Source organism: Semicossyphus pulcher, unplaced genomic scaffold (assembly GCF_022749685.1).
Source record: "Semicossyphus pulcher isolate SPU_LCO1_2020_fin unplaced genomic scaffold, fSemPul1.0.p SCAF_16, whole genome shotgun sequence".
In the NCBI taxonomy this organism is placed as follows: domain Eukaryota; kingdom Metazoa; phylum Chordata; class Actinopteri; order Labriformes; family Labridae; genus Semicossyphus; species Semicossyphus pulcher.
Window position 1 is genome coordinate 13481249 of NW_027211670.1, and position 23584 is coordinate 13504832.

Below are 23584 nucleotides of genomic sequence, written 5' to 3' on the forward strand. Positions count from 1 at the left end.
TACGTATTCAGTATTCACGGAGACAGGTACGCAGCGCTGCGTAGGATTTTCAGAAATTGGCGCGAGGTGGTTTCATGCTTCAAGGGTGCACGCGCAGTTTGTCCTGAAAACAGTGTCCGAGCCGGTCTGTTTTGAGGATTGTCGTCAATACTGGATAATGGTCTGTTTGCTAACTTTTCTTAACGTCACTTTACTTAACGCTGAACTGTCTGTTACAGTACGTTATTTCACCGTTAGTAAGCTAGCTGGCTAGGTTACGTTGTTATGTTGTTGACAGGGTCCGCCCTGAAGTAACGTTAGCCAAACTTGTTTTTTTGGAGGTGACAGTTTTTACTGATAGCAAAGAATGAAATTTTCCACCCTACTGCTTAGCATATTGTTAACGTTAGCCTTAGCCAATTCTGAAAAGTAACTGAAATACATGTTACAGTTGAAGACTGCCGTGGTGTTCTCTTACTTAACCTAGTTAAGTTACGTTACATTTAAGTCTGTTTTACATATAGACGCCGACACTTATGTACAGGCTAGCAAGACCTGTTCTGCTATTGAGCTGATCATCAAAGGATAGAGTGAATTCTATCAGTACTGATATTAGAAAACCTGTCAAGCAAGACATTTAGGATGCCAGTATTGTGTCAACTGAGTGAGACCAAGCTGGAAAATTAAAGAGAACCTCCACACCTGTTTACATTTACAAACATTTTCTTTTGTATATTGCAGCTCACTATCTTCAGATAGAGAAACTGAAAAGGCCCTGACACAATGTCAGTAGCTGTGGAAACCCCAATGTCCAGGATGACTCTCCCTCTTCCCACCCACTTCTCCCAAGCTGAGCAGTCCTTCTCCCTCAAGAAGCGCAGATTCCCATGCTCCTCGTCGTCTACGTCCAACTCGTCCTACTCTTCCCCTGCTCGGCTCTCGCATTCTATGCCCCCGCTGCCACCATCCAAGGGATGTCCCCCTCTGAGCAGGATGTTCCCCCAGCATCCATCCCCTTTCACACCCCTTTCTTGTTCCCTTAGTAAGTCTCCCCCTCCAAATTCTGTGTATGATCCCAGCAAACAGCAGTCCTATTTCAGTCAGTGTTTCACCAATCTGGGCCTGCTGGGAAGAGGATCCTTTGGAGAGGTCTACAAGGTGAGCAAGAGCGATCTAATACTGATATTGAATTATGGTTTGGAAATGGGGAAGCATCGGAAATACATTTAGATTTCTCTGTAAGATAATTCTCTCACTGTGACCAAGATTATCATTTGAATATCCCCAAGTAGAAGGCAAGACCTCAGCATTTACTGTATTCTTCTAGGTGCAAAACAACAAGGACGGCCGTCAGTATGCAGTCAAGCGTTCGGCTCATCGCTTCAGAGGCAAGAGTGAGAGGAACCGGAGTGTGAGGGAAGCCAGGAACCACGAGCGCCTGTGTCCTCACCCTCACATCCTGAATTTTGTGGCAGCCTGGGAGGAGTGCGGCCGACTGTACATTCAGACAGAGCTGTGTAGCACCAGCTTGTTGCTCCACGCTGAGAACCAGCCTCCTGGTCCAGGTCTGTCGGAAAGAGGCGATAAAAGATGTTGTATTACTAGCTAAATAAATACAGGTAATTTGCTCCAGGAAATCCTCAATATCTCCCCTTTCCTTTCTTTTGAAACATTTCATTCCAGATGAGCCTGGAGCCTGGGCCTACCTGTGCGACCTCCTCTCAGCACTACAACACTTGCACTCGCTTGGTTTTGTGCATCTGGACCTCAAGCCCGCCAACGTCCTCATGACTAACTCCGGCCGCCTCAAGCTGGGGGACTTTGGCCTGCTGCTTGAGCTTAAACAGAAGAGCACAGAGCCTGTAGAGGGGAAGGGGAAAGAGGACGCCCAGGAGGGAGATCCCAGATACATGGCGCCTGAGCTGCTCCGTGGGGAGTATGGACCTGCTGCAGATGTATTCAGGTACCAATTCAGCAAATTAGAAAATATAATTATATTCTAAAATATGCAAAAGTAGTTCCTAAACATTGTTGAAATCTTTTCTTTTAGCTTGGGGGTTTCTATTCTGGAGCTCGCCTGTAACTTAGAGGTTCCAAATGGTGGAGACGGCTGGCAGCAGCTCAGACATGGCTGCCTCCCTTCAGAGTTTACCAGCGGTAAGATCCACTGTCGTTCAAGTCCTAAAAGATCGTCTCACTATCTCGATTCAAATGACTTATGCTTCTACTATTTCTATTTGTACATACAGGCTTGTCAGCTGAGTTTCAGACAGTGCTGCGGATGATGCTGGCCCCACAACCATCTGACAGACCGACCGTCTCTGAGCTCCTCGCCCTCCCCTCTGTTTGGAAACACAGGTGGAAAAGGTGCATTTATCTTATGGTCACCGAGACTGTGCTGACACTAGCCTCCCTCTGCCAGGTAATTTATCAACACCTTTTGTATTTGGAGAACATTTGTAGTTATTAAAAATGTATTTGTCTTCCCAAAAAGTTACCTATAATGTTAAAATTTGCTGCTTTCTTTCATGGGATTTATTAAAAATGATGACACGTTATGATGTATTTTTATCATTTCTGGTCTTTGTCTTGTAGTCGGTTGTGTGCTTTGGCTGCAGACTCCTGTCCTCTCTTCCCACTCCCCCCTTTCTTCCTCATTGGAGCAAGCCAGCGCCCTGCACCCCTCCTAAGGACAGCTGGGACCGGGATCTAACCCTGCCCCTCAGTGCCATGCATGCTGACTCAGGGAGCCCAGAGGATGATGCAGTGTTTCTGTTGGATCCCACAGACGCAGAGCTGTCCCCCACATTCTCACACAGGTACAGAATCAATTTGTCACCCCCGTTTTTTATTTTGAAGGTAAAAATAATAGTACAAATATCCAGCAACAGCTAAGTAAAGAAAGAGCTGTTGGAAACTATATTCATGTCAAGTATCCTGAGTGATTTTTTTTTCACTTCCTCTCTTCCCCAGGGTCAGATCCAGACTGTCTGTGGAGAGCACATCAACTCCTCTCCCAAGTTCTCCTACACTCAATCACCGCAGTCCTGCCCACACACCCACTCACTCAACCCTGGGTGATTGGTTCTCCTGTAACTTAGCAGAGACGCCCTCCAGCATTCACACAAACGGTTCCTGCCGCACCCTTACACCCAGTGTGAGCCCCATACACGCAGGACTTCACACACACAACATGACTGAGACCTCCACGCACAGCCGACACTCTTCATCCAGCAGGTCCTCGCAGAAACGCGGTCGCAGCTGGGTCCGAGGAGAGGAGACTCTACCCCGATCCACCATCGAGCCAAAGAACCTGCTCAGCCTGTTTGAGGAAACGGCTGTAGAGGGGGGGCCATGAGTTTACATACAGTGGCGAGAGTTTCTCACTTTAAAATGTCAGGGGAAGAGGACCTAATGTATGAATGTATAAAGTTCACTAGTTAGTTTGTATGAACTGCTTCTGCCTTTTTGTAACAGTCCTACAACAGCTTCTTTTAATGTACTGGAAAATAATTTAGGAGAAAAAGGGTTGAATATGTCTTGAGACTGTAAAGCACTTTTGACGTTTGTGTAAATGCAATCTGTTGCTGAAATGACAAGCCATGATGTATTGTTAATAAGTTATCTTGGTGTACTCCTTTACCTCATGGGTTACAAATGGAAATAAAATGAGGAGGGAACAGAATCTCAACGTGTGATGTTAAAAAATGTGTTCTTGTCGGAGTTCAGACTACATTATTTCGATGATTGAGACGAAAGGAAAAGACTGATAAGAGCAGAAGTTTTCGTTCTTACCACTAGATGGCAGCAACGCACCTCGCGCTCGATGTCAGCCGCTTTTAGAACCCAGGAAGTGTCTGTGGTCATGTCTTCTGAAATACTCTAATTAAACGGGATATTTATTAACTAACTCTAAAGCCATTAAATCTCAGTTTATCTCGTGGAAAGCCTCCATCTGTAGATGCAAAATTCACTTCCGGTCTGCGTTGTTTTTGCAACCCAATTAGGTATATCAGCAAAAGTGTGAATAATGTAAAGTAAGCGTTTTAATCAGGATTGCTGATAGATAATCTGGGATTCACGAAAGAGCGACAATATATTAACATAACAAATATTAGGTTCAAAGTACGTTTCTTTTCCTTTGTAATAATTGATAACAAAAATTTCACAACACTACAAAGAAGTCTGTCTGTTTTAGACTATTTAAATAGTGTGTTTTTTTCCTTATTCCTTTGGTATGCTAATGCAGAAATAGGCTATAGCATGATAATCTGTATGTTTGCAGGTGTAGCTGTAGGCTATATTATTTTGTCTATGATGAGGCTATGGTCATAAATCTACAACAAGTTTAAGTCGTGTTGGTAAAAAGCATGTCACTTAAATAAGCGCATGTATCATTGTCTATTCTCATTCTTTTCTGTTTACGTGATCAGTCTTGACCGTCTAAACTCCCGAGTGGAAAAGCTGCTGTCTAAAACCATGCCTGAGGTTCTGGAGGTGGTGAAAGAGATCGTATCAGAGTACCAGGAGAAAACGGCACGACCACAAAGAGAGGGTTTGAAGAGGAGGCTGCGGGAACTCGAGGAAAGTCTAAGACTAGAAAGTTATGGTATGACAACACAGTGCTTGTTTTGCCCAGAAATGTTGAGATTGTTTAATAAAAATGTTAGCAGATTTTTTGGCCTTGGACAGGATTTGTGACACAAGCAGGCCGAACAGAGAAAGAAAGAAGAGCTGGAGGATGACCTGGAACTCACTCCCTCTGATAAAGTAATTGCAGTTATTCGCCCCTCGATTTCATTTGAAGACCTTGACCGTTACGCATCCATCACATCCCTACCCAGCTCCTGTCTCTCCCCTAGAGCTATGACAACATCACATTAAGTCGGTGACAACTTGACTGATCAAAGCACTCTTAAAACAAAGATAACAGAGATGTTGCAACTGTGTTCACTTATATTGTGGTTGTATCATCCATTTATTTCTAATCATAATCACTTCATTTTTGAACACTTTATTTCTGGACTCGTCAGATGAGGTGAATCACATCGCAGCTCCTCATATCAGAGGCCAGAGGAAAAGTTATTTCCCAACACTTTAAAGGTGTTTTGCAATTCCAAAATTTCCTCTAACTACTTCCTTTTCCTTTCCAACCGTTGTGACTTGTTTAATCTTGATGCTGGGTTTAAAAGGCTGCCTGCTTTCTAAGTTATGTCTCTCATGTCCTTTATAGAATTTTTAAAATCAATTTCACTTAGAGAAGCTGCAGGACACACTATTTCAAGACTGTGATTCAACAGATTTGACAAGTAAGTTACATCTGATGATTATTATTTATTGTATATTGATATAGTGACTGCTACCATCATTGGTCCAAAATAAACAGTTTATAGGTTAATCTGTGAAACGCTTAATTATGTTTGTATTTCAGAATTTCTGGAGCCAAAGTTGCCACAATGCAGAATGTGAAGTGTGTGGCTGTTGGAGACAACGATGTAGGGAAGACATTTCTACTCGTCACCTATGTGACAAAGATCTTTCCCAGGTACTACATGGGGTCCTTCGACACATTACATACAGAGATTAACGTAGACGGACAGACTGTCAGCCTGAACCTTGTGGACACAGCTGGCAGTGGGGACTATGACCATTTACGTCCCCTTAGCTACCACCAAGTCAATGTCATCCTCATCTGCTTCTCCATTGCCAGCCCAGCTTCCTACGACAATGTCAAGCGCAAATGGCACCCAGAGATTAAACACCATTGCCCCAATGTGCCTATTCTCCTTGTGGGAACTAAGAGTGACCTGCGTGATGACCAGGAGGTCCTGGAGAACCTGAGAGAGCAGAATCAGATCACAGTCACCCAGCAGCAGGGAACAGAGCTGGCAAAGCAGATAAAGGCTGTTAAATATGTTGAGTGTGCCTCAATTAACCAGGATGGTCTAGATAAGGTGTTTGATGAGGCTGTGCGTGCCTTTCTCAGTTATACAACCACCATCACCACCAAGAAACCTTGTGTACTCATGTGAATTAAGCTTTGTTCTAAATATCTTATTTTGTAATGTTAAGTTCATCTTGCATGTGTATTTGTTCAAATTACTATTTATCTGTTAGTGTGTACGAGAGAACATCATGTATGCACTTTAGAAGACATAACAGTGTATGATACAGGAAAAAAAAACTTGAAATAAATATGTAACAACCCAAAGCAAGTCAAAATTGTTTTTATTATTTATTTAAATTTTATTTTTTTACTTTAAAAGCACGTTTTATTTAAGTTTTCTTTTTTTTTGACTTGACTACATAAATAAAGCGTCTAATCCTAGCTTTAATCACTTTGGATTTTATTAGCGGCATGATTTCAAAATAAAAGAAAGATTTTGTCAAATGAACAGCGAAACAATATCAAAAAGTACGATTGATTAAAGCACACAGCTCGGACTTTTATTTTGAAAAATACTCTAGAGCGGAAATGATTACGGTACTGCTTCCGGATGTTGCTACTTGTCATGTTGCGTTCTCATTCTTGCTTTGTAATATAGCTTCTGTTTTTGTTCTTTTGTTTTCACCAGCTAAGTTGACAAAAACGCAATAAAAAGCAGATGTCGTGCCAACACAAGAACAACATGGCGGGTTTGTTGGAAGGTTAAAGGGAAAACGAAAAAGCAACGGAGTTAGCTAATGTAGCTAACATTACCTGTCCACGTTACGGTTCATCCGCTAACTTCCTAGCTAGCTTGCAGGTAACGTTACAGCAGTTTCGAACGTGTCTGACTTTTGAATACGTTTGCTTTTAACATAAAATAATCCATGAAGTGTTATGTTGAGCATTAAAACCCATTACCTACGTTCACAAGCTTACTAAAGTGTATTCTTTAGCAAAAACTGGGGATAATGTTCAGCCCCAATGCCAAAATATGTACAAAATGACCAAAGTATGTAAAAGATTAAAAAGCTCATGCTATAAATGCTATTTGCCTTCTAAAAATATCCCTTTAAATTCTGACATTGAACACCTGTGCAGCGTTGCAGAGTCCCTGAATTTAAGCTGGGTGTAGGATCGGATAGAAATATTAATTTAAAGTGAAAGTCTTTCCTCTTATTAAAAAAAATGTAGATGTATTTTATTACTAGCATCAGTTTCTCAAGCTTCTATAGACGCTTATAATCTGCTGATGCCCTAACATGTATTATATTTATTTTTGCTATCGTTTCTGTATCTACACAGACATTATTGGGGGGGGTTTAACACTTCCTATTAAGGCTCATGGAATAATTCATGTATGCATACCGCTCCCTCTGCAGAGGCTTATGCATACCCTATGGGACATTTTGTTTCAGGATGTCTAAACTTGATCGGTTGAATGCTCGTGTGGCCAAGCTACTGACTGAAGCGGTGGAGGAGGTTCTGGAGGTGGTGAAAGAGACAGTGACGGAGTATCAGGAGAAAACTGCCCGAACACAGAGAGAGAACGAGAGTCTGAAGAGGAGACTGCAGGAGCTTCAGGAACAGATGACAAGAGAGAGCATAGGTTGGTTACATGTTTTGGGCACTTGTCATTACAGATAATTTTATTATCCCATTTCTGTGACTTACTGGAAAAAAAGTATATTTGTTTTTTGGTTTTTGTTTCACAGCTGCTCTACCTGCATTTGGTCCGTTGCCTGAAGAAAAAGAGGAGACACTAACTCAAGAGCAGGACTTTGGCCTCATTTTGGGGCAGAACTCAGAACTCCCTCTCGCAGAGCAAAACACTGAAACTAGCCACAAACCTGACCAAGACGTTAAGCAGGAATTAAAACAACATGAAAGCTACAATGACATTGAAATGCAGTCTGAGTGCACCTCGGCACAAGCAACAAAACACAGTAAAGCACTACCAGAGGAGGTGGCACACATTGCTGAGGAGGCAATTACAGTCCATACATCACACAATGCACTACAGGATGTCAGTGCTGTCACATCCAACACTGCGTGCACCTCTCAATCCAGCAACTCACTTGGTATAAACCTGGCTGTTATCAAAAGAGAGCCAGAACCAACAGACAGCATAGCATCAGAACAGCCCTCTCTTCAGGAACAATACAGCGGGTGTGTTGATTTAAGCTGCAACTCATCTCGATTAAACTCTACTGAGACGCACAAGCCGCAATTCAGCACTGAATCTCGCGGACTTGTCTTTGTCCACTCGAATCATGCTGTACCGAGGAGGCTTGGGTTTGCAAAGACTCACAGGGCGGCTTTTGAGGGGAGAAAAATCAGGATGGAGCACTTCAGAAGAGAGGAAACACACTTGTGTGTTGTGTGTGGAAAGACCTTCAGCAGGGTCGGGAACTTGAGAATCCATCAGCGGTGTCATACGGGAGAGAAGCCGTATGGCTGCATACAATGCGGCAGGCGTTTCAGTCAGGCAGGAGATCTGAAAAAACACAAGAGAGTCCACACGGGGGAGAAACCATACTACTGCAACCAGTGTGGAAAGAGCTTCAGTCGGGGGGAGAACCTGAAAAGACATCAGAAGATCCACATCGGAGAGATTTTACAGTTACAGCAGGTGTGGAGGCAACAGCAGCAATGATTGTTTTACTAGACTCACTACAAATTAGCACACCTACTCTGTGGAAGAAGAAACCTTTTTGCTCTGTGAATTTTATGTAATAAAAAAGTTGCAGGAGATTTAAGTGACACACCACAGAACTAATTGCAAGGCTCCTGTAACTCATTGGGAATAGTCACAAGGAGTTTATTACTGGTGTGGTATGTAGCCAGTTGTGTGCTACTTACCTGTGTAATTATGTCCCCTGAGATCATGATGAAACCGAATATGAAAGGCAATTATTTTACCAAAGAGGCGAAAGCTTTACAAGAGATTTTGTTGTCCATTTAACCTCAATCCAAGCAGTGGAATGATGGGCAAGAGTAAAAATAAAACAGCTGATAAAATGCACATCACTATCAGTAATGTGTCAGACAATGAAGGGAAACTTTAAGATCTTGACATTTGCTTTAAGTCATGTACAGAACCAGGACTCATGTTAAGTAAGGAAAGCTGAAGATAATTACTGAGACTTTTAAAATACTGAACAGCATGATTGTCATTGAAATTGCCTGATTGTCCGGACTGATAGATGCTTGTATGCTGGAAATATTTATTATAGATTTATTAAGAATGAATAAAAGAACAGGACAGTAGAGTTTGTGTAGCAAAGCTAATAAATGTATTTATTTCCACCACAAATGACTCAGTCAGTGACGTTTCAAGAAAACAGTGCTTCACTCAAAAGGCTTGTCGAAGAAGCCATAATTGTGTTGTGTCATGGCTTTATTCTTTATAAGTAATAACAGGTGCACTAAAGATCTATCCTTGGATGTGTATAATTATTTACCTCATGACTTATTCGGGTTGGGTAATATTATAAGGCTACAATGTGTGAGAAATTATCACATGCACCCACTTGACTTTACACACCAGATGTGAGGGATTTTCACAGAATAACCAACACACACCCACAGCCAAAAACTGCAAATCAACAACATTTAACTGACACAACATTAACATGGTAACATCTGAGAAACCACAGATGCCCACATTGTATTTTTAACAACACATAAAGAAAGAGGAAACTATATAAAGGTTGTGAAACTGAATTTTTTTTAGCCTCCACTAACTGTAGCTAATTACATAAGAACTCCTACACGAGGGACTGACCTATAAAGTTAAGGCTTAACTTAAAATACACATGAAACCACCAGGGTTATTATAGTTAACCAAAACTAAAACTAGCAGTGAAAAAATAACTTTAACAAAAATAAAAATAAAAGCTACTTATGAACTCGTAAAACTAACTAAACTGAAATCAAAAAGCAAAATGAAAGACTAAATAATAATGAAAAAAATGAAACATTTCAAAAGTATAATAACTCTGATGAGCACACATATAGAGGCCTGCTATTGCAGCACAGAAAAATGAGCTTTATGCTTACTTTAGTACAGTACATCAAAGGTAAACATTAATACACTACATTGCACATGGTCCCACTAACATAAAATGTATAATACATGAAGAAAATGCTGGAATTATACTATTTCTGCCTATTTAACTATGTCTGTTGTTATTTTTTAGAAAGGTACAACATTTCAGAACAATGTAAAGGTCCTGAAAGCACGTCTTTAGAGAGAATCAGAATCAGTTTATTGCCAAGTAGGTTAACAATTCTTTCCGGTAAGAGAAAGACACATGGAAACGTCAAATTAATTTGACATATATGTTGAAAAAGTTAGAGGTGATTAAGATAATTTATGTATTAATATGTTTACTGTTGAAGTTGTTTACACATATAGAGGGGGTGCGTGCTGTTGACGTGGAGCTGCCCTCACCTTAGCAACCAGGAAGTGATTGACACACGCAAACACACACCTCCCTACACGCACAGGAGGAAACTGAAACACACACACTTCAGAAAGGTGAGTAAACAAGAACCATGTGGAAGTGAAGACTCATATCATTAAAGTAGACATGTTACAAATAGAAAACGAAAAATTCAAATAAAGGCAGTTATCATTGTTAACGTGAAGTGGCGCAGACGTTAACCCGGAAGGTGAGACGTTACCGCCTTAAGAACAGTTGGCGAGTTATTAATGGCGGTCAGTTTGGCAGGTTTCCAACAGCATAAAAGACGACAGTAAAATGTACTCGACGGTTGTATAAAACTAAGTTAATTCGGCTTGTAAAGCAACACGGAAATACGCCAATTTTGCCCACAGGCACGGGCTTAACTGTGGTAAACATTAATCTAGATAATATGAGTTGCATATAAACGCACAATACTCAGTTATAAATGTAAAGTGCGCTCAGTTATTATAGTTTTGTCTATGTTGCAGGCTCCTGTGATGTTGAAATGAAGTTTAATGAAAAGATTGTCTGCTATTTTGAATCCTGCAACTCACCTGTGGACAAAGAAGGGTACTTGTGCAAGAAGGTAAGACACTTTAAGCAATACTCACATTTAAGAAGTGCTAGACCACATGTCATAATATACACTAATTTGGACATCACCTTTCAAAATAAAGTTCCAAAGTGCTTTACAATCATACACACATACACAAATTAAGTTTTAAAAAAACTACTATTATCATTAAATATAAGCAGGCAAATAAACTAATAAGATTAAATAGAATAAAAGGCTTGAATATTACTGCTTAACTTGCTATTTGATATTTAATTTCTAAGCTCATGGAAACACCCCCCCACCCCAAAAGCGACTTCTCTTTTTTGCATCAGTTACTTCATAATACACTGCAACATTTAACGTCCCTGTGACCTACGTATTTCCCCATCCAGTTTTGTAACAAATTGGGTAAATGAATTCTTAGAGTCAGTAAACCTCAGAGGGCACATCTCTCCCACAGGGCGAGATAAAGACTTCCTATCAGAAGCGCTGGTTTGTCCTGAAGGGGAACCTCCTCTTCTACAAGGACCGGCCGGACGACCGGGACCTGACAGGCGTGATTGTTCTGGAGGGCTGCACCGTCCAGCTGTGCGAGTCCGACGAGCAGTTCGCCTTCTCGCTGGTGTGGAGCGAGCCGGGACTGAGGACTTACAAGTTTGCGGCTGAGGATCAGGCGAGCCAGGAGAGCTGGATCAAAGCCCTGCTGTCTGCCAACCACAGCTACCTGTCCCTTCTGGTGATGGACCTGGAGAAGAAGTACAGAGGTGAGTGACAGAGAGGTTGAGTGTCTTTTTTTATCTGGGGGTGAAAGAGGGCTGCCTTTGTTCTGAGAGCAGCTGTGCGAGGCGTCACTGTTTACAGCCTCCACATCTGGCACCACGTACATCATGGTACAAAGTGTGCACTCAGTATAATGTCAAAACCATTGTCTGTTTGTGGTTTGATTGGTTCTGATTACAATAACTTGCAAAGTATAACTGGTATTTAATTGTCTTTGTGTATTTTAACATGTTAAACTCCACAAAGGTTGGATTAATTGCAGGGTTATTTATATAAGTTAATAAGAGGCCTTTTAAAGGAGTTTTCCACCCCTCTTGGAAGAGGAGTATTGTTGGTTGAAGAGGAAGTGTTTACATTCTGAAGTAAAGAAAGCAGCATAGTTAGTGCTGCCTCTGATTTTCCAGCCTGTTGGATGGTTTCTCTTAAAAATATCTAAAGAATGAGGTGTATGAAATCGTCTTGTGGGCCACGTCCAGCCCCTGAGAAACCTGTTAAAGTGTTTATTCTAACAAGACAAATAACGTCTTTTCTGAAGTTCTGAAGAAAAAAAAGTAGCTCGGGCAGGTAGGACTGATTATTTGACTTCTCCCATTACCATTTAAAACCCTGTTTAAATCTGGCAATAACACACATCTTAGGTGATCTGATCACAAGTTGTGATTGCACACAAGACGCATTAAGGGGGCATTCCGATCTGATCACTGTTTTAACAGTGTGTACACAAATGTATCCTGGACCACATTAAGAATCACCCTAGTACATACTTATTCCCGCACCAAAGTTGTCATGTATTTTTTTATTTAAGCAAGTAGTCTTAATGAGATTGGGATCTGTTTTCACTTGTGTATTTAAAAGAACATATACAGATTTAAGCACTGCATAGTAGAGATAGACCGATATGGTTTTTTCAGGGCCGATACCGATACCGATTATTAGTAGTCAAGGAGGCCGATAACCGATATTTGGAGCCGATATTCATTTGCAGTAAAAGATATTGGCGTCAAAACTTTGAATAATACAAACTCCAACACTTAACTTTGTTTAAATGCCTTTAAGTATATGTTTATTAAACAAACAAACAAGAAGCGCAGGGAGTTCCCAGGGTCAGCAGCATCTCTTATAAAGTTAACTGAAAATTTAAATAAATAAGTAAATAACTTCCTAAAGTTTTATAAAGTAAATAAAACAAAGTTAAATAAAAATTACAAAGAAATGAACTCTTATCGGCCGTCGGATTAAAAAAAAAGAAAAAAGAAAAAAAAAGGCTGATGCCGATATGCGTCGAAATGCCAAATATCGGCGTCGATAATTGTTCTATCCCTACTTCATAGATAAAGTTTACAAGAAACACTCTGTTGTCCATTTGGGGTCTGGTTAAAAAAATGAAAATGATGTAAGTGTTTATTTGGATAAAGAGCAGAGATCAAGGGTGTTGACTGAGATGCACGTGGAGACATTATTTTTATTATTCCACCTGTGAACTTACGTACAAAGAGCCATCCACTTGTGATAGGTCCACCAAAGACGCAAGTTAATGACAGGTGTAAACAGAGCCAAAGTGTCATTCAGCAAGACGCTGAACCAACAAAACCCATCTGTGGAAAGAGGGCAGTGTGATGCAGCTTTAGTTTCTCTTTTAACATAACTTCACATATAAATTTGGTTATTTTGTCTTTGTCTCTGTTTGCTCTTTCCTCAGATGCGTTAGGCGAGTTCTCCAGTGAACCAGCCAAGGCTTTCACCATGCCAAATTTCAACACGGCAGAATCTGGATTTCCTGCAGCCAGTTTGAGCCAAAAAACTTCTACGCTCCCTTCTTTTCCATCACCTGTCGCCGGAGCAGGACTGAGCCCGTCCTCCAGTCCGATGCTCCTGGCTCCGACCGCTTCGTCCAAAACAGCCAGTAAAAGATCCCCCAAAATGTGGCCCAAGAGGAACGCAAACGTGGTGCCTATTAACACCCCCGCTCCACCTTTGGGAGAGTGGTCAGGGGTCTTTTTAGGCACCAAGGAGGAATTCAGTAAACTGCACGAAGACTTTGGAAAAGAGGTGAAGGAACTGATTGCTGATTGGTTAAAGAGGGAGCGTGGTGATGAAGCTGTTCAGGAAGGAAACTTAATCGATTTTGGATAATTGCTGTAATGTGACGTTTACACTGCGCCATAACCCTTCATTTTAATAACTGCTGTTGCTTTGCGAAGCTATGTATATAGGATTGAGAACTTAAATTCTTCATATATAAGATATATTTGTAAATATTTAGTTATTTCAAGAGCTTACTGTTTCTATTTGACCTATTGTGCCATATAATCAATAAATGATCCATCATCTGTTTGATTTATCTCTGTGTTGTCGAAGTGATTTCTTCGTGTGGAACTTTTAAGACGCACGATAACAGTGTTAAGTTTAACACCAACTGAAAATTTAGCCTCTGTTTAATTGATATTACTGTAGTCTACCTAGATATTAATCCGTTATCATAAAAGTATGGGATAATACCTGAGAAGTTTTGTGTTCAATGGGAAAAAGATGGTTGTGTTAAATAGCCTTACTGGAAATTAATCCACACTTACCACCCAATCAGAATCATGAGTTTTTGTAAAGATACCAAAATTATACATGTTTTAATGAAAATTTTGCGATATGTACCCATACGTTTCTACATTTTTATATTGTTAAATATTGTCCAAACTCAACAGCTGTCCAAGAACTTTGCCTTATCTGCAATAACCTGACTTTAAATGAGGCTCTATCCGATCTAAGAGTAGATAATCAGGATTGTTAGACATTTTACCCAGCTTGTTAAAATACCATAAAAGCCTTAAAGTTTAAGTTACCAAACTCAAATGTTATTGATCACCTAATCGTCCAATTTATATATTAATCAGGGAGGTAACCAACCAATGTTGTCTTTGAAACAGCTCGATGGCTGTCGGTAAAGGATTGACAGTTCTATGGTTGCAAGCAGGCCAAGAAGGGGTGAAGCAAGTCACTCAAATTTTAGAAGAGCGCAAAACGGCTGAGGAAGAGAATGGTGGGGTGGGGGGAGTCAGCGGCGCTATTTCAGTCTCTACAGCAGCTGTCTTGTTTTTATGGTCTTTGACAAGGCTTGTCTCTTTCTGTCTCTCTGTCTCTCTTTTCACCTTCAAGCCCAAACTTGACGTGGCTGCTCGCGACGTTCTCAGCGCAGGATTTAACTTTTGGTGCGTCTCTGCTGACAACCCCCTCTGGTCACCCTCTATCTAATCACCAGCGAGATCTTGGGATAAATAAAAATGAACACCTAGAATATCGAAAAAAAGAGAACATATTGTTCCCTTATATGAAAAAAATTGGGTCAAATTTTGCCCTGTGAAATACAAGTACTACAAATATGCAAAGACGCAGTAATAGACTGCACTGGTGCAGGATACATATACATACCTCAGCTGTACAGTGATCTGATTGATGGCAGCCTGTAGAGCTCATATATGGAGTTTAGTGGGTGGGCCACTGTCCTCCTATTCTAAAGCAACTATACTGGGAACCTCCTGGAGCAACCCAAATTAGTGCAGCCATGGTAGGAAAGCTGCTCTTTTCATCCCATCATCATTTGCTGTTTTCCATCAAAGATGTGACAAACAATCAGACAAAGAAACACAAAGAGGGCCTAGAGCTTCAGAGACAGATTAAATGTTTGAAACATAGCTTCTCGGTCTCGTGCTATGAAATGTAACGGGTCAATTTTGAACCTTTGTTGTGTATGTGTAAGTGTATATGGCATTTTGCACCTCTAACAGCGCACAAATCAATAAAAAACCCCACAAAAAACTTGACTTTTGTAACTTGAATGTACAACGTGAACAACTTTTTAAAGTTTACTTTGTACCATGCATGCTATGTTTAGGTTTCACTTTCTCACACCAGCGGCTGCTACTTCCTCGGTCATGATTACACGACTGTTTACATTTCTCATTAATGCGACGTCACTGTATCTAGAAGCTTAGTAGTAGTCGTGTGTCACTTTTGGAACTGGACCAATATCCATCAGCCGACTGCTTTCAAGTTTCATGTCTGTTTATAAACCCTGCTGGCCCTCAACTGATCATGTAGTAGAAACTAACCTGTCATTTAGACAGGCGATGACTTCTGGATATTTTAACTGCGATTACAAGCTGGCAACGTGAGCAGCTTAGGCCTGTTGATTACTGTTAATCCTATACGTGTGTATCAAGTTAGTAGCAGTAGCCTGTCAGCAGCACACACTTGGTTTTGTTCTCTCATAATGGATATAAAGGAAGCAAAAATAGCCTCAACAGGACTCTCAGTATGTCAAGAAGAAGAAGAAGAAGAAGGGTTCGGGGGTAGTTCAGTTGTTGTGGGATTCCCCGCCTGTTAGTTTGTCCATATTAGTCCACAGATGGCACCAAAGTCAGGCGTGTGTGTTGGCATTGAATTCACCTCATTCCAAGACTCCTGGGGCCTATTTTGGAGCATCGGTAAGCCGATCCGCCCGGCCACCTTCTCACTCCTCCCTCTTTCTCTTACTTTCCCTCAGCTCTGTTTTCCATCCAAACCTGATGGTGTGGCTAAAGTTAGCCCCCCGTGGGCTAGTATATAAGACCCCATGGGTGCGATGCATACATGTCAGTCACATCGGCTTTGGCGTAGGCTTCTCTTCTTGACCACCAACAACCCAACAAACTTAAGAGATGGTGAGTGTGGCCATGTTCCTTTGAAGAACAGTCTCTAGGGATCTTGGATCATCTCTGCACTAAACTGATGGGATGAAAGCATCACTGAAACATTTGCGATCTGGATTTCCAACAGACCAAGATGCTAAATTGTAGGAAGCTCTTGAGCAAAACTCCCAAACTTTTGATTTGGACTCAGTCGGAACTTTTATCTTCTGACTTTAGTTAAATGTTGCTAACATCTCAAATTTTTGCCAAGAAGACATTTTTAAAAATTGGGATCTTTGGCTGATAATTTTAGTCCACAAAGAAATTAAAAAGTACTTTACAGTTTTAATTATGGATTCAAAATAGACAGAATTCTTTGGTACGAAAAAAAAATCAACAAGAAACATTGATTTTATTAGACTTCTTGTAGCGTATCTTAGCCAAAATGCAATGTAAAGGGAATAAGAACCGAGCCCTGTGGGACTCCTTTTTGTCATTACGGTTTTGACCTCACAAAGAACATCCTCAACAGTAAAAAGACTAAACCAGGATTTTAGCAACTTGTAGTTAAGTCTGTTTGTCTGATATTTTGTATGTTTGAAGTGTGTTTTACCTTTCCATCTTTTCACAGGCACCCAAGAAGGCCAAGAGGAGGCAGCAGCAGGGTGAGGGTGGATCCTCCAATGTGTTCTCCATGTTTGAGCAGAGCCAGATCCAGGAGTACAAGGAGGTAACATTTTCTTCATCACACCATTTACACTTCAAAGCTGTTTTTAAGCTGTGTTAAGTTAAGTATTTCAACGTCCTTTAAGAATAGGGCGCATATTGTTTGTATCATTTGACCTTGGGGTTAGTATGAGGTAGCTTCTAAGGAATATAGACCTGATTTGTTCGTCTACATAACAGCTAAATTGTCCTCATCAGCACGTCAGGACAGTAAATCCAAGTTCTTCCGATGACAGCAGCTACCTCTCCCCTGAGTGAGCTCAGTAATCCCCCCTCACAGACCTTCAAACAGACGCTGTGTGACCCCACTGGAATGCTGCCAGACAGCTGGTGGAAGGTTATATCAATCAAAGCAGGAGAGAGGAACTCAAGGTGGAGGGAACAAGAAAAGATTGAGGTTTAGAAGTCTGCGTTTAGGGACGAAAAAGGGGAACTATATGTGTTTTGATGTAAAATTTAAGGATGTAACACTTTGCTAAAAGAGGAAATTAATGTAACTGCCATTTGATTGCAAAAATTAGAAGTTTTTATGGGGATTTTAGAAGTTTAAAGTTTAAAGAAATGCAACTGTGACAGTAGCTCAGCACTCCTGTCACGAACCTCAACAGGTGACAGAACATTGGGGAAAGGGTCAGAAGATTTAGTCACAAGGCAAAAAAGGGGGGCGGAGGGGTGACAGATGCAATCAATACCTTCTCCTTAAATGTCGCAAGGGGCTTGTCTTACATTCCGAGACCATTTTAACACCTTAGAAAGACAAGTGAGCGACCAGCTGCCAAGTCCCGAAAGGTTTTCAATGCTATCTTTGGTTTCACTGGGTGCTGCGCCCAGCTATGTGGAGAGGGAGAGGTGGAGGACAGCTCTGCATTTACACATTTGTGTTGGCACACTGTCTCTTATCATAAGCGAGTCTTATGACCAGGACTTGTGTGAAATGTGAGAATCTCAGATTTCCCTGTTTTATTTGTTGTATTTTGATAGTCTAAGGGCTTACTAACCTCTCCTCTCCTTCCTATTCTTCCCCGCCAGGCTTTCACAATCATCGACCAGAACAGAGATGGCATCATCAGCAAGGACGACCTTAGGGACGTGCTGGCCACCATGGGCCAACTGAATGTGAAGAATGAGGAGCTTGAGGCCATGGTGAAGGAAGCCAGCGGCCCCATCAACTTCACCGTCTTCCTGACCATGTTCGGCGAGAAGCTGAAGGGTGGGTTGACACTCTGACACTTCAATCCTCCCTTGTTTGCCACTCTGTTTCTTTTATAGGACTTTATCTTGTGTTTTATTCTTTATAATTGAAGCTAACTGGCTGATTTTACTTCAGGTGCTGATCCCGAGGACGTTATCGTGAGCGCTTTCAAGGTCCTGGACCCCGAGGCCACTGGCGCCATCAAGAAGGAATTGTAAGCGCTTTAATTTTAATTCAGTCACAACTGTATCTTTCTGTGGCACAATCTTGAATCAAGCCAACCCATCTAATGTTTGTTTCTCTCTATCTCCAGCCTTGAGGAGCTCCTGACCACCCAGTGCGACAGGTTCACCGCTGAGGAGGTGAGCTGCTCACTCTTTGTCTAACACATCTTCACAATCTGTCAGAAGTCGTTCGAGATTTTAAGCCGTTATTTGTGTAATTCTCCCCTCCTCAGATGACCAACCTGTGGGCTGCTTTCCCCCCTGATGTGGCTGGCAATGTGGACTACAAGAACATCTGCTACGTCATCACACACGGAGAGGAAAAGGAAGAGTAAATCCTCCTTCTCTCAAACTCTCTACCTCCGTACGAACCCAAACTCGCTCCAACCATCACCATCCACTTACTCCCTCTTCTCCGACGCCACGGCTTCCTTGCACACGCCCTCGCCCCCCCCCCGCCCGCTCTTTCCGCTTACCAGCTCACTACGAAAAAAAAGACTTGTCTCCTTTATTGAGATCCTCAGTGAGAGGACTGAAGGCTGTGGGGGTGTCTGTGTGTGAGCAGTACCAACAGGGGAAACATGGGATTATTTCAATAAAAATAATCTTGTGGCACTGAAACACTCTCTCCATCTCTGTCCCTGCCTCTTCTTCCTCCTCCTTTTCCCCCGTCAATCATTTTGTCCTTCTGTATTGAGGCCAACAGTGTGAGCACCATACCTACGTTACAGTGTGTTTAGCTGTAGGTCAGTCTCTTGGGTGCTGTGGTGCGAACACAGTCGCTTGCTTGAAACAAGTAAGCCGTCTGACCAGAGTGGTCTGTTAGTCTCAACGGGACAGCGTGTTTAATGGATTTGTCCCTTTTGTATTGGAGAGCAGTGCGCAGCAGAAGAGTAGGAGTTCTGTACTATAATAGTTGTGCTCCTTCCCTTTTAAATCTGTCGACCTCTCTTCTACACAGGGACAAAAAGAAAAATGCAGTGAAAAATAGGAAAGCATGATTTTTCTTAACCTTTAAATCTTGTAAATAGAGAAAGAGATGGTGAAAGGTGGTGAGTGGGAGGCGGAGATGAAATAAACAAAAGTGAAACATCTTTGTTTTTTGACTCTTCTTCCTCCCTCTCGCTGCGGTTTCTTCCTGTGTTTGTGACTGTGTCTGTAACTAATAAAGAAGTACAAATAAAATCCACTATCTTTCGTATGACACTGTGTCTGCTGGTGTAAGTGAGGGTGTGGGTGACAGCACTGCTGGTGGACAAACCCACTGACTGCACAGTTGCGTTTAGGGACACATTGTACAGGTTCTCATGGGAAACTTAAAGTACAAAACTCTAAAGTCAGTTCACAATCCCATGCGGCTCATAGCTCTGACACAGTGACAAAATAAAGAACACATTCTACAATACAATTACAACACAGTACAATAAATGGTCTGAAGGCCGGTCCGTCCCTGCCATCATCTGTTGCAGCTACGCACAAGTTAGCATACAATAGCATGCTAACATGCTTAAAGTGGCAGTAAGCAACATTCCGCCTCTCTGTATCACTCCGCTACACCAAACATGCACACGCATTTTGCAACTGATGTGTGTCGCGCAGCTGTTGTGCAGTGAGTCTCTCTGCAGCACCGAGGAAGACAGAGAGAGGAGAGATGCTATTTATTCCAAAAAGTACACTTTATTGCTAGCATGCAAAGTTTAAATGCTGCTTAAGTTATCATTATAGTTATGATTCTAGGTGTTGGAGCTTAGTGCTACCGTTAGCTGTTACCGTAAGAGCTACCGTTACCTGTGAAGGAACAGGGTCTCTGCATTGCTCTTCAGCCCCTTACACTCCCACTCGTCTGATCCCTCTTTTTATTTCGGGCTCTCTTTGTAGCTTTTCTTCTTTAGCAGTATATGCCGTTGTCAGCAAAGGAGGTAGCCTACAGGAAATTTGCCATAGCTCCTGACTGACACAACCTCTGCGTGTGTGCTGCTGACAGAAGTAACGCGAAAGCCAAATTAATCTAGTTTGTACAGAGTCGCTGTGTTTGGCTAGATACGTGCAAAGCTAACCCTGATTAGTTGTTTGATTCAGAGCGGACGGATTTTCTAGCAAACTACATACAAAGGGGTGGGCGCTCATAGTCACAGATCAGCAATCAACATAATTTCAGTTTGATGTTGTTAGGGAAATGCAATGACCCAAATTTGTTGTTTTAACCAAATCCTTATGAAATAATGTTGCCTACTGTAGCTTTAACTACGATAGCGAACATGGTAAACATTATACCTGCTAAACCTCTGAACATGATAGCCGATTAATATATAGAGTATAATTTATAACGAACCATTGAAATGATAAAACACATTCTTAAACTCATTTTAATGAAAAGCTGTGCCTTCATTCCTGTTTCTTATAGGTACATTTAGTCCAGTTCATTTTAATTTATTCGTAGAATTTTTAGCCGTGAAAGTGGCATCATGGGTCTGTCAGCTGGTCCACCACTGCCACCTATAGGTGCACACTTTGTGTTTATTGTAAATTAGCACATGATAGCATGCTAACATGCGATACTACGATAGTCAACATGGTAAACATTATACCTGCTAAATCTCTGAACATGCTAGCATTGTCATTTTGATCATGTTAGCTTGCAAATGTTAGCATTTTCTAAAGAGTATGGCTAGTATTGCTGTAAAGTGTTAGACTTGTTTATTTTAACAGCCAGCAACACTTTATGTACTTAGTAGTATGGCTTTAAATGTTAGCTAGCCAATGGTAGCATTTTCTTCAAAGGGTCCAGCTAACATAGCTTAAAAGTGTTACACTTCTTTGTTTCAACAGTAAATTAAAGATCAGCCCAATGTGCTTTCAAAGAGTTTTTTTTACCAGAAACATTTTCATAATTTAGTAATATGACTTTAAATAAAAACATGTCACCATTAATTACTCATCATCACAATAAATAGAAAATAAATAGTTAAAGCAGTAAATAATCGTTCACCTTAATATGACACGGCTTGAGAAGTTATTTACTGGAAATTTGACACATCTGACACAGGTTCTACTTCTTTTCCTTATTCAACAGTGCTATGCCATGCTGATATGCTAGTAAAACTTATTCAAATGTGAGTTTAATACGTATGTACTAGCACATGCATTATTCAAAACGAGGTAACTTTCTCACAACAGGCCGTCTGGTCATTTTACTACAAAGGGTCGGCTTTGATGTTCAGGTGCTGTAAACTCGTTAGGTGTTTTCAATCAACTTATAAGATAGTGAAGTATATTTTCTTGCAATGACACCGGCAGTTATCTACATGTCTCGGTTAACTAACATCACTAACTACTCCGATACAACAAGTAATCCGTTTCAGGAATGTGAAGACTATCCGGAGGGCGTTTTCATCTGGATTTGTGTCTGTGTAGTTTCTTTTGTTTTGGGGTTTCCTGCATCTGTCGCTGTACTCTGGGAAATCTTTCAGAGCGGAAGAAAGGGAAAGCCATTCTCCCCCTATGACATCTTTGTGTTAAATATTGCTGTCATAGATGGGTTGTTTTTGCTCTTTCTTTTACCAGAGTTGTATAATTATAGACACTGGCATAACTTGGCATTTGAAATGTTTTCAAGCATCTTGTATTCTTTTAATTTGTGTGGGAGGCCTCTGTTTACCTCCTGTATCTGTCTGGACTGTTACCTGGCTGTGGTTCATCCTGTTGTGTATCGGGCAAACAAGAGTCTAACTCACAGGGTCCTGATAGCTGTTGGTGTTTGGACTGTGATGGCCGTTCATGGAATTTTTTCTGCAGGGATCGTTGGATTTTATAATGACTTCATTGAAATTTGTTTTATTTTTTTGACTCTCCCTATTATTGGATTTTGTGATGTCACCATCCTCTGGACCCTGAAGAGATCGAACCAAGGAGGAGGCATTCACCCCATGAAGAAGAAGGCTCTGCAGATCATCATCAACAACCTTGTTGTTACCTTTACTGCCTATCTTCCACCAATAATTGCATCGATCGTATCCCAGGTTACATACTTGGATAGCACTACTTTTTTGTGTCTTGTATCGTTTCCCGTGATGTGCAGCACACTTATAGGAAATACTGTTTACCCCATCCTGTATTTGAACAATCTGGGAAAACTGGACCGGCTGAAATGGTGGAGGCAGAAATGAAACTTATACAACCCCTCTTTTCAGTGATATTTTCCCTGATGTGTAGAGCTATGCAGAGTGTGAATACTCCTATTCTCCCCCATCATGTTTATTGTAGCTACTAGTATAATAATCTAGTGCTGTGGAGATTGCTTGATATCTGAGGTTCAGAAACGCATGTGAATAGGCTGTACTATATAAAAAACTGTTATGTTATATAATAAATCATGTTATGATTTATGTGATTTTATAATGATTTATGTTTCTTTAATATATATTTGTCTGAATGAAGAAATACACCATAAACCCTTTAGACGAATAACCTTACTGCTGTAGTTGTCGGACTGCATCATACCACATCGCATAATTTGTATGGACATGATTTTTGTGACACTATTTTTCATATTGTTGCGATAGCTTAGTTTTCATTGTGTGTGGTGATAATTTAATTATACCCCGAGAGGTCAGAACGGGTCTGCTCTATTTAACACAATGATGGCCTAAATAAAGGATAACTTTTCCTCTTTTCCTACCAACGTAAGGGCTTGAATCATGTCTTATTTTCTGTTACAAGTAAATTACTTGTAACTGCTTGTTCTATTGCAGCTAGAGCAAAAGAAGTAAATTTATTCGTCCTGCAGTGTGTTTTGATGTTTATCTTTAGACAACAATGTAATAGATATGTGCTACTGTATGTTTGTTTAACATCTTTCAGGAGTCACGACCTCATTTACCTAAAATAACACATTATTTACCATATGCAAAACACTGCTGTCAAAAGTGACAGGTGATTAGTTAGACACAGAGAAAATACATGCATATTCAAAGCAAGAAACATTTTCCACAACAGGGAAGGCACCTGTTAATGTTACACCGTTTTACATTTCATTGTTATTATTGTATTATTATTATTATTAGTAGTA

General features: G+C 41.0%; 5 protein-coding genes across 5 annotated transcripts; all 5 read left to right on the plus strand.

Moving 5' to 3' along the window:
- Window positions 1-90: 90 nt before the first annotated feature.
- pkmyt1 (protein kinase, membrane associated tyrosine/threonine 1) lies at window positions 91-3651 on the plus strand. The gene is made up of 8 exons (XM_069664158.1): window positions 91-160; window positions 721-1137; window positions 1307-1544; window positions 1663-1942; window positions 2030-2136; window positions 2229-2401; window positions 2575-2798; window positions 2953-3651. Exons 2-8 carry the CDS (start codon window positions 763-765, stop codon window positions 3335-3337), a joined length of 1782 nt encoding a protein of 593 aa, XP_069520259.1. The 5' UTR covers window positions 91-160; window positions 721-762; the 3' UTR covers window positions 3338-3651.
- Window positions 3652-5435: 1784 nt separating this feature from the next.
- LOC138593255 (rho-related GTP-binding protein RhoG-like) lies at window positions 5436-6011 on the plus strand. The gene has a single exon (XM_069664178.1). The coding sequence runs from the start codon at window positions 5436-5438 to the stop codon at window positions 6009-6011; it is 576 nt and encodes a 191-aa protein (XP_069520279.1).
- A 490-nt stretch (window positions 6012-6501) lies between these two features.
- On the plus strand, window positions 6502-9206 carry LOC138593246 (zinc finger protein 24-like). Its single transcript, XM_069664166.1, has 3 exons — window positions 6502-6725; window positions 7324-7514; window positions 7621-9206. The coding sequence occupies exons 2-3, from the start codon at window positions 7325-7327 to the stop codon at window positions 8559-8561; spliced, it is 1131 nt and encodes a 376-aa protein (XP_069520267.1). The 5' UTR covers window positions 6502-6725; window position 7324; the 3' UTR covers window positions 8562-9206.
- A 1178-nt stretch (window positions 9207-10384) lies between these two features.
- LOC138593764 (sesquipedalian-1-like) lies at window positions 10385-14027 on the plus strand. Its single transcript, XM_069664854.1, has 4 exons — window positions 10385-10448; window positions 10866-10963; window positions 11394-11697; window positions 13413-14027. Exons 2-4 carry the CDS (start codon window positions 10883-10885, stop codon window positions 13844-13846), a joined length of 819 nt encoding a protein of 272 aa, XP_069520955.1. The 5' UTR covers window positions 10385-10448; window positions 10866-10882; the 3' UTR covers window positions 13847-14027.
- Window positions 14028-16319: 2292 nt separating this feature from the next.
- Window positions 16320-19610, plus strand: mylpfb (myosin light chain, phosphorylatable, fast skeletal muscle b). The gene is made up of 6 exons (XM_069663981.1): window positions 16320-16407; window positions 17006-17104; window positions 18130-18310; window positions 18428-18506; window positions 18606-18654; window positions 18750-19610. Exons 1-6 carry the CDS (start codon window positions 16405-16407, stop codon window positions 18849-18851), a joined length of 513 nt encoding a protein of 170 aa, XP_069520082.1. The 5' UTR covers window positions 16320-16404; the 3' UTR covers window positions 18852-19610.
- Window positions 19611-23584: the final 3974 nt, after the last annotated feature.